The following is a 10,580-nucleotide window of genomic DNA, read 5'->3' on the forward strand; positions in this document are numbered from 1 at the left end:
ATAACCTTTCAAAAACCAACAATTCCTTTGACATAGTAAACAGACATCTGAGAGTAAGCGCGCATCAGGCCAGTGTGTGCCCCATCTCAAATGTAACCTTTTTGAGGCCCCATGGATCGCGGTGACCAGCCAGCGTTACACCATTGTAAACAGTATTCGTCACTTATAACGCTGGTTAGTTCTCTGGTGAACTCCCCTCACAATCCCTACTCAAGTGGAATTCAAAGGAATGACATCAGGACGAGGGTCTGTCATTGTAGGCAATGCAAGGGTTGCCATGGAGGCAGACAGAGCAGTGACAATAAATCATGACTTGTTCAGCACATTTTACTTAGAGCTACATCCCATTTTTGAAAGATGTGGCATACCTCCTCCACAAGCCAAAACAGGAACCATATGCACAAATTGTTTTGGCAGCACCTTGGGATATTTTATGGCTATCTAAGCAGAGCCAGTTTTGTCAAATTAAAGTGAGAGTTCATAGTTGGCACAAAGTGGCCTGTCCGCCAGAAAGCACTATCAAGAAAAATGATAAGTTGGTCAACTACCTTATGTCTGGCACTAACTATGCAACAGGCCCTAGTTCAGTATATTTATTCCACACTGCGCAGGACAAATGGGGATAGCCGATATTCTAGTTGACATTAAGTGGAGCTGGGCAGGCCATGTAAAGCTTAGGATGGATAACCGGTGGACCATTAGAGTTACAGAATGGATACCAAGAGAAGGGAAACGCAGTCGAGGACGGCAGAAAACCAAGTGGAATGATGAAGTTAGGAAATTCGCAGGCGCAAGTTGGAATGAGCTAGTGCAAGACAGGGGTGATTGGAGATCTCGGGGAGAGGCCTTCGTCCTGCAGTGGACATAAATATAGGCTGATGATGATTTTACTATTCATGAAACATGGCTCAGTATCCTTAACCAAAGTGACAATTCAAGTTAAACGACAATGCAATATGCTGTTGCACGACTAACACTTCTTGGTATGGCTGCAGCACAGCAAGAGTAGAGTTGGCCCACCGCAGTCCCCGGGTGCTGCCTGTTCAAACGTTCATGAATGCTGCCTACTCTGGTGCTCAGTGCCCAGTTCCATGGGACTTCGCATGAGGCACACTACTCTTCACGCTTAAGTGTAGGGCATGTGGACGCTTAGTTTTTTTTTGCATCCTTGATGTTTGGAGGGACGACCTTGCACTCTGCCTGAGCCTCTGCCCACACCCGGCTATTCCAGTCGGCTGAACTTTGATGGTGCGGCCATGCCTTCTGGCACTTGCAAAAGCAGCCTTCTGGGCAAGAGGCAATCACTTGAGGGCCCTTGTGCACTTTATTCATTTCTGCCAGCACCTGTTGAAGATAATAAGATAATAAGGGTTGTCAGCAGCCAAGGAGTAGTAGCGCCACTCCTCCTCATGGATTTCTTTCAGCCCCTCGGCAGCATCCTGGGCAAAAAAATAAAACAAAACACAAAAGCTAATTACACTGTCCCAATGTTCACCAAATTATAATGCCCTTTCCATCCTCATTTATGCTACCTAAGCCTCTCCCATGTAAAATATTCCCTATGCTTGCTGCTGAGTTGATGTATGGTGACCACATATTTCAAGTAAGGTCTGAGCTCATGTGCAAGCTGTAAAGATTCTGCACACACTCACACAATGTGAGCACTGAGCCCATCATGAGCTGCTAGTAGGAAGAATTCGAGCACTCCACCACAAGATAAGCAACTCATACTTTGGCGTGCCTTTTGCTACACATACTTTACCTCCCCAGGACTACAGTCATCCTCATTACTAACACCTGTTACATTTATAACCAACTATTCATGACAATCATGCGGTACAGTTCAAATATATTTTCCCTCTCCTTCAATTCTCGCTACACTAGTATATGCTGACACCAAGTTTAGCAGGCTTTTCTAGGATGAAACAAATCACATGCAGTATTGCATGCAATGTCATAAAGCTAACTAAAATTGGTGCTGTTCACCAACATAGGGTTCAGAGAAGGTAACACGAAAATACTTGGCTTTGCCAAAAAATAATGTACTGCAGCTTATTGACAACACTGCTGAAATTGTTATGGCATGACAGAATACTGAGCTTTTCAAGTAAGCATGGCATAAAATAAGTGATGGCATGGTAAATCAATGTTAAAGCAATTTAACTTACTGCTTCATAACCAGAAGTTGAACAAGATTCAATGTTGCCTGGTAATATCAACAACCTAGATTCGGTTATAGTATGCATGCAGAAGCAGCAAGACAAGATAAATTGCAGGCAACACAAGTTTGAGAGTTTTCCTGCACTAACGAAAGTTGTGCAATCATACCAACTAGCTAGATTGCAGTACTTGTTAAGTTATTCACGAAATGTAGGGATGACACTTTGGCAACTTTCTGAATGCAAAGTTCATACAACATACCTTAAAAGCAAGCAGTTTCCTAGTTAAATACCTCGAGAAGCTTTTTGAACAAACAATGACATGAGAATTTAAGAGACAGCATTCACATTGCCCCACACTTAAAGCTTCTGTGAAGATAGTGCGATACGCACCTCACGACATTGTTCGTTGGAATTTGAGCACTCCAAGTGATGTAGGTCAAGCTCTATTGGCTCGTACTGAGGCTCAGGTGCATGCTGACTGTGTGCTTCCCAAGCAGTGCTGGTAGACGGAAGCTCTGGCAGCACCTCACGGAAGCTTCCAAAGAAACTTTTCTCAGGGCACTTGTCACCCAGGGCAAGGACACCTAACTTGTGCCGGTCATCGGGTTTCAGTTTTCGGGCATTTGGAAAGGCTCCTCTATACATGTGATGAACCAGTGCTTCATGCTTGCAGAATGCCCCTTGTTGGCCATTTCTACAAGTGCAAGTGTCGACGTCTTGCCAAACGTGATAAATTTTACCGTCTTCCTGCCCACTGGGCACCTGGTACATGCTATCACCAAGATCACAAACCGACTGTGGAACACTTTCGGGCACCCTGTGCACAAGCTTGTCGTAAAAGATTTGGGGAGCTGGCACACGGCTGTATGCATGGCTAAGCAGTCTTCTCGAAAAGTAGTCCTCCCAGACTGTTTCCACGAGGTCCACAAGGGCAACTACATTATATGCCTTTTGCCTGCCAAGAACCACATCCTTCAATACACGAATAGTGGCTTCATCATAATTGTTTGTGTTGTGGCCTCTCGTTATAAGGCCCAACCTAAAAAAGAGCACCCACTCTTCCTTCCATTCAAGGAATGCATTTACCCGTGTCACATATGCACGGTGAGGCTTCTGGAGCAATTCTTCGATGGCAGCAGCTAAGTCTTCCGCTGATGACGCATACATCACCTGCAGGGGACAGAATAAATGGCTTGTATGCTTAAAGTCACACTTCAGTTGTTTATGTCACATGACCAGACACAATATGATTAAAATAAGCAGACTTCGAGCATTTGTAAAGTTCACAGCTTATTACCAATTACTTGTTTCAGAGCATTTCCCATATGTAACACAAAATTCAGGCCTGTGCGGTGTACCGTAAGTCAGAATAAATGAGCATGTAACCAGACATGCTAAATCAAAAATAAATAAATTAGGAAAACAAGTGCAGTCTTAACACAAACAACTTCTGCTATTAAATTCATATTTTTGTGAAGAATGCGACACCTCATATTTTTGCAAGAGCAATGCAGGTGCAAAAGTAATCACAATAAAATTAATTATGCATATATGCAAAGTTCATAGTATCGATTATTCTTGTGTTAAAAATGTATGACAACAGATGTCATAGACGAACAACAGAACAGCAACTTCATCAACTTTGGCATCAGACTCTACTGTCACCAATGCGACAACGTTTCTGAGCATTCATCGATAATCAAGAACATGAGCGTGGAATTCCTTATGCCTGAATGGCGTAGAATGGGCGGAAGCATTGAATACCACAACTGGCTGATTTACATCAGCAGGCTCAAAATGTTTTGCTGGTGCTGTAGCGTGTTAGATAAATAACATTCAATTTTACAAAAGGCACAGGGAGATAGGTTACTGAAAATGCACATAAATTAGATAATTTCACAGCGACAAAAGCAGTCATCAGAATGTTTCACATTTGCGCTCTGAAAATGCCTTCCTCGAATTATTGCAAACCCAGTTTGCACTTTTACCGCTCAACGCTATATACGTTTCCATCTATGAAGTAGCTGTACAACATTTTTAACATGAGAAAAATCGCCACTCTCAACTTTGCATATATACATAATCAGTTTAGGAAGCTCACTTAAAACCATTTCCTCTTTGTTTTGCTATTACAGTTGTCCTGATGTCAGCATTTGCTGTAAGTAACATGCTGGCTTCTTGTGCAAGCTTTTTACAAGTACCTGTGTTGAACAATATAGGCACTCCAAATTGAATTGAATAAAGCCTTTATTTTAAAGAAGGGGACGGCTGCAGGCCACTGTTGGGGGTTAGGTGGGAAAGGAATGTAGGTTCCCGGATTGTTGGCTGAGGCACATCTTCATCTCAGTCTTTGATCTTCCGCTTTATGAAGACTCAGGTGCATGTTCAGTTCCGCCGCTCTCGAATTGGCTGGTCGACCCCTTCTACACAACTCGAAACAAGCCACTTTGTCTGCCATATGTCGCAATGGCTTTCTGTGTTTCAGTAGTTTGTATTCCAATTCCTAGTGTTCTAATGTCTCCATGCAGTAAATGTTGAATCTCCCTTGTGAAAAAGCTGCACAGCTCCAGAAGAGGTGTTGCAAGTCTGCTCTGCATGACTCCTGACAATGTGTGCATCGGGTATAAGTGTTCGCAATCGTAGCTTGTCTGGTTTGGTGCCATTTCTCAAGTATGTGTGGTGTGTATGCAGCGTTGGCCATAACCTTATTCAAAAAAAACCTGTTCTGTGCGAGTAAGCCCGCCCTTGTCGTAAAACAAATGTACTGGTGTAGCTTCTAATAGTCTCCATTTGCTGTTTTATTTTAGTGCGAATGTAATGCATCAGTGCTTTGCTGGAGAGCCTTCGGCCAATATCTTTAGGCATAGATTTTGGTGTGGAAATGAGGATCCGATAATTATTTTACACACTCTGCTCTACAATGTCTCCCATGTCGATGGGAATGGTGTTGACCGCTCCCCATATAACTAAGAGTTCTGCGTGCAAGGTTGCACCCCCGGGAAGCTGACATGTGTCATAGCCATTGTGTTGGGGTGCAGTTGTGCTAACCCAGGCCATGCTTGCTATGTCGCTTGTGATTGCAGCGTCTGTGTAGATGTCAATGGTGTGCTGCGGTATTCTTAGTTCCGATCTCTTTCAAATACTTTTCTAGCTTCCGCATTTCGTCTCCAAATGAAAATTCTATTTTGGCGTGTGTTGTAGGCTAAGTTAAATTCTTCTGGGTCTCGGGCCATTCACCTTGAAAACGCAGAAACTGATGGCACAGCAAATGACAACACTATCATTCACATGAACTGCTCTGCCTGTTGCGATAGCTTACTTGTCTTTAACATACATGGTGCTGCACATCAGCGCGGTTGTGCTTGAACAAAATGTTTTATTCGATTAAATTTGGCTACTCTTCTACATGCAATGCTTAAAAATACAAAATGTGCAAGACTTGGCACTCAAGCCCTTACACTTTCAACTTTACAGTTCATCAAAGGCAGTGTTATAGTGGTAGTTCTTCGAAGTCATTTCTGTTTCAATGTCGTTTTCCAATTACATTGTTTATAACTGCTTGATTGAAGTAGATAAAGCCAAATATGGTTTAATGCTGGTTGTCGTGTTATGTGCCTGCTAATCAAATTTTTGTCTTTGGAAGTTGTGGGCTCTTGCTTCATAACAGTGTGACCAGTCTTATGTTTTTCACTGGTCGATCTGGAGCAGCCGCTGCAATTCTGGAGTGGGTGCTCGGATTTCACCACCCCAAATCTGCCAGCGGCGAGCAAAAGTGCTCCACGGTGGATCATACCACAATTCTGTGCTCACATGTCACACAGACTTCAGCTGTCTGTTTACTTGGTTACTATAGTCACCTCCCTACAGCGAGTGGGAGTGATGTATGCTTCTCATCCTATTTCCGCCTAAATCTGCACCTCAGCAGCAGAGCAAGTGAGAGTAACCTGGCACAAAGCAAATTAAAGCAAGTTCGCGCCACTTGCGGTTTTTGCAACTTTTCGTGCCACTGTAAAATCATAAAGCCTAATTCAATTGCGAACATCATGCCTGATGCTATCACTGTAAATAATGATCCTTTCATTTCCACCAACATGTCGTGACACGTTCTGAGTAGTTGTCACTCCCTTTGATATGCGAAAGCTGTACAGGGGTGCAATGATGGACAACATAGTGGAAAATCCTGGATAAAATTTGACCACCTAGAGCCTTGTAGTGAGTGCTAAAAGGTTATCCCTTGCACGAGTATTTTTGCATTTTGCTCCTATCAAGGAGCTGCAATTTTGGGTTCAAACACACAACCTTTTGTGTAATACAGCAGCCACTGAAGCAGTGTTGCGAGCAAAGTTGAGCTAATCCACATCATATCACTGCGCATCATTTTTACACACCTTCTGGAATGCAGTCATTAGTTCCCGCCTCTCGTCATGATTGATGCTGCTGCTTCATGCATGCAGCCACCGCCATTCCGCCTGGGCCACGCGGAAATGGCAGAGAAGTTGACTTGCTTCAGGCCACGTTGCTTTCAGAGCTGCTTTTTCTGCCGCTGAATTGTCGGTCATGAATTACTGTGGGGTCTGTAAAATATAATCGAACATGTTGGCACTTTTCTCTGATTGAAGAGCACCTTTATACCTTCAAGGTATTTTACAAATATGATTCGTTTTTGGATGACAGATAAAAAACTATGACATGACCTTAGAGTAGGATGTACCCCCTCCAAGCAAATTTCACTGCACCAGTGGTGTTACAAAGGCTGTTGGTCTCAGCACCTCACAGATATGATTGTAAACCCCTCTATTTTGCTTTACTATTATGTATGTGAGCTACACTATTTTTTAGTTTTGTCAGTTCTCCAAAAATTATCCGACTTAACTGTGTCAAAAGACATACTTCAATTAAACCTGATTATTGCACAATTAAAGCATTCACATTAAGTGAGATGTGGTGCTAAGAAATTTGATATGGTATTTTCTGTTAATTTACAACCCACACTAATCGTTTTAATAATTCAGACTTTTACATCAGCCCAGCTGTACTTTAAAAGTATAGCTTATTTGCATGCAAGCCACCAAAACAGAATGGATATTTCTGTTTCAAGAGGCCAAATACTGTCTTGTAGCTTTCCGTTGCCTGGGAATTGTGCATAAGCACAGCAATCGGTATAGCACCGACTGGAGTAGCTGTGAGTACTACTGTAACGGTAGCCTGTGACTCGTCACAGGAAGCTGTTGAGTCCAAAAAGATGACCTCGCTTGCAGCTTCCAAGCCTTGCATCCGCTGCATGATCCTTGTAATAACCAACACCGCCCAGCAGTTGCCATCCTTTGACTTGGTCGTGCTAACATTTACCCCTGCAAGAATTTACAGATAAGAAGTAAAAAAGAGCAGTGTTTGAACACATATTTTGACACTTCTAAAGCGTTGCATTGCCTTATCAGCATCTTTTAGCCTGACGGAACCACAGCCAACTTTGAACACAATAGTACGGCTTTATTCAAGTGAACACCACGCAAATCACGATGTTACCCTTAAAGCTAAGAAATGCATATTAGCGCAAGCAGAGAAACTCTGAAAGTAGTGGAAAGAAACTGAGTGTGCACCAAACTTCAACTGCTTTATTTGAGAGCAGTGTAAAAGATTACACCAAATGCGCATGTGTGCAATGGCTACTTCAAGAATTCTAGAAACATGCCAAACAGCTGCTTCTCATTCCTAAACTTCGGTACCCCGGGGCACGCAATGGCCAACGATTTATGCCACTATGGAAAGGTTCGAATAATACTACCTGGGGAAATTAAAATGCATCTCAAGCAGGATGCGCAAGTTTCAACTTGCCTTTTTCACTTACATGTGCAACAGCAATAGGGATTCGATTGTTGCGCTGTGTTTTGCAAAGGTTTGATTGAGCCACAAAGGACTCATATATATCCAGATATCAGTATAAAAGGTAGCTGTCAGCTTTAATTATAGATAACATTACAATTCCTTTCACTCCAGAGTATGTTACATATGAAAATTTTGTATTGCATTTGAATACTGCCATTTATATGTACAGAGTGGTGTACTAAACTTCACCATACATGTATTTTCTGTTAGCTATCCAATTGTAAACTGCCCTGGAAGTTACTGGTGGCAAATAGGTAGCATCTGTTGTACATTAATTCAGTAACAAAAATGTAATGCAAACTAAGTACTACCAAATTCAATTTGATCATGCACTTATCTTTCTCCTAAAAATGTGTTTTGATAGCTGCATGTCAAGTACTTTTTAATAGCTCACTACAATTTATACATCATCTGTTCTTAGCAAGTTGTGATGATGAATTTGGGTCTCTTGAGTCCGTGACATTAGGGCTCTTTTTCATTTCGTCTCAAGTGCTACTAAACTAGCTACTAATTAAGTTTTTCACACATTAGCATTTATGTTTCGAGCATTGACGCTAGACAGCTGATGCAGCTACACCGACAACATGCATACACATGGTCATTTCTGGCCTTGTGTACAAAATTCAGTAAAACCATCCCACAGGCACCATACGTTCAAAAAATTCTTTTGTATAATAGGAGAACCAGAAGCTTTCTTTTCATATTCGGAGAACTGAAAATTGCACTGCACTTCTTTCTGCACCCAAAGAGCAACAAATTGATAAAGAAGGAAATCTTCATGGAAAGGCCTCATCTCAATGTCTTCAGCCTGCTGCAGGAAGCGAAATGGGATTATTGGGACTTAAAATGTTTTTTTGTTTTTAAAACTAAGTTCTCTTTTGACAATTATCAAAAGTTAGCCTACAAGGTTCATTTGGCTTTGCATCTCGGTTACATGTCGCATACAGGATGACTAGAACAAACAGCAAATAATGGCAACTATTTTTGCTACAGCCTTATCAGAAATTCTAGAAGCTTAAAAAAGCACATTTTACAAGCAGCATCAACGCACCATTTTGATGATACAATGGCGCCTTTTACTCCAGCTTGCTGAGTGGATCCACTTCATCACCATAGTGATCTTTGCGCCACATCCTAAACCAGTGGTACACAGTGTTAGCAGATGGATTGAGTGCACCATTTGCCAGTTGCTGGACACCATCATCTTCGACAGCAAGTTTCTGCTGGTGAAGCTGAAGAGACTCTGCAGGTGCAAGGCCATCTTTAAAATAGTTGTGGAAAGTGGCCCGTGTGTCAGCAGAGCTTCGTAGAAGGCGCAGTCCATCAGCACAGTTCAGCACAGGTTGTGGTCCTCCTTTAGCTTAATGATGGCACACAAAGGATGCTCCCTTTTCAGAAATGAATCATTTCTTTTTGTTTCCTTTGTCACAGCCTTGATCTTGATGTCCACAATTGTTGGACAGTTTGTGGACTTCAGGCCAGCGGTCTTGTTGAGGTTGCTGTGCTGGCACCTCTACTTATGAAACACCATCCTTTAAAGAAACAGAGAAAATTAGTTTAGTCATTGAGGACTTTTCTGGTTTCGCAAAGTGCTGCATTCTTTTTCAAATATATGTCTGCCTCGTTAGGTAGCTCGGCATTGTTCTGAATATTGCATTTAGATGCCTCCCTTAAATCCGCATTCATTGTTTCAATCTACACAAAGGCAACCGTGAAAAAATGTTCCAGAAGCCAGGGGAATTCATATTCAAACGTATAGCTTCACTGGCTTTACTCAACAATAGAACAATAACAAAACATAGACGTTTCGCCACCTATGCGGGTGGCATCGTCAGTACACAAATGGCGTCCCATGAAAGAGTACATCAACTTATATATTGCCGTAAAAATCCGGCAAAGGACCACGATTACTGTTGCATGCATTTTGATTATGACGGATGAACCATGATTCGATGAATTTCCTTGGGCCCCATCGTTGTTCCCGTGCCAGCGTCGTCACATTATCGAAATCGAACACGTGTCCTTTCGTCAGGCAGTGATCGACTAATTCCGTCTTGGCACGTGTTGAATGTGTGGCTTTGGTGACGTCCCTGACGTGTTCCTTGATGCGAGTATGACGTCGTCGCCCGGTCTCACCGATGTAGCAGGCATCACAGTCCGTGCAGTTAACTTTGTACACAACTCCGCTTTGTTCGTCGGAGGGTGACGATGCCACCCGCATAGGTGGCGAAACGTCTATGTTTTGTTATTGTTCTATTGTTGAGTAAAGCCAGTGAAGCTATACGTTTGAATACAAAGGCAACCAGCAGCATTCTTGCTTGTGCCAATACTGCCATGGTTTATGAATACTTGCATGCACACAAGACAACAGCCTGAAGCCTTCGATATGAGTAAGAGCATCATACAACTTGCCCTTAGACATGAGGCTTATACAGACCTAATACAGAGGTGATCAGAAAATGAAAGCAGCAAGTCACTTGTGCAGCAGGTGGGACTTCACAATATTTAACACGGTGTGCTCCTGATAATTTA

The 10,580-nt window shown here is 42.5% G+C and overlaps 1 protein-coding gene and 1 long non-coding RNA gene across 2 annotated transcripts; both read right to left on the minus strand.

The window, feature by feature from the left end:
- Positions 1-1,305: 1,305 nt before the first annotated feature.
- On the minus strand, positions 1,306-2,686 carry LOC125945185 (uncharacterized). The gene is made up of 2 exons (XR_007466680.1): positions 2,553-2,686; positions 1,306-1,439 (listed from the first exon to the last, which is right to left on the minus strand). It is a non-coding gene; the product is annotated as an uncharacterized LOC125945185 (long non-coding RNA).
- Positions 2,687-2,688: 2 nt separating this feature from the next.
- On the minus strand, positions 2,689-6,763 carry LOC119448673 (uncharacterized). Its single transcript, XM_049666457.1, has 3 exons — positions 6,551-6,763; positions 2,817-3,332; positions 2,689-2,697 (listed from the first exon to the last, which is right to left on the minus strand). The coding sequence occupies exons 1-3, from the start codon at positions 6,566-6,568 to the stop codon at positions 2,689-2,691; spliced, it is 543 nt and encodes a 180-aa protein (XP_049522414.1). The 5' UTR covers positions 6,569-6,763.
- Between the last annotated feature and the right edge of the window lie 3,817 nt (positions 6,764-10,580).

This window comes from Dermacentor silvarum, chromosome 4, assembly GCF_013339745.2.
Source record: "Dermacentor silvarum isolate Dsil-2018 chromosome 4, BIME_Dsil_1.4, whole genome shotgun sequence".
Lineage (NCBI taxonomy): Eukaryota > Metazoa > Arthropoda > Arachnida > Ixodida > Ixodidae > Dermacentor > Dermacentor silvarum.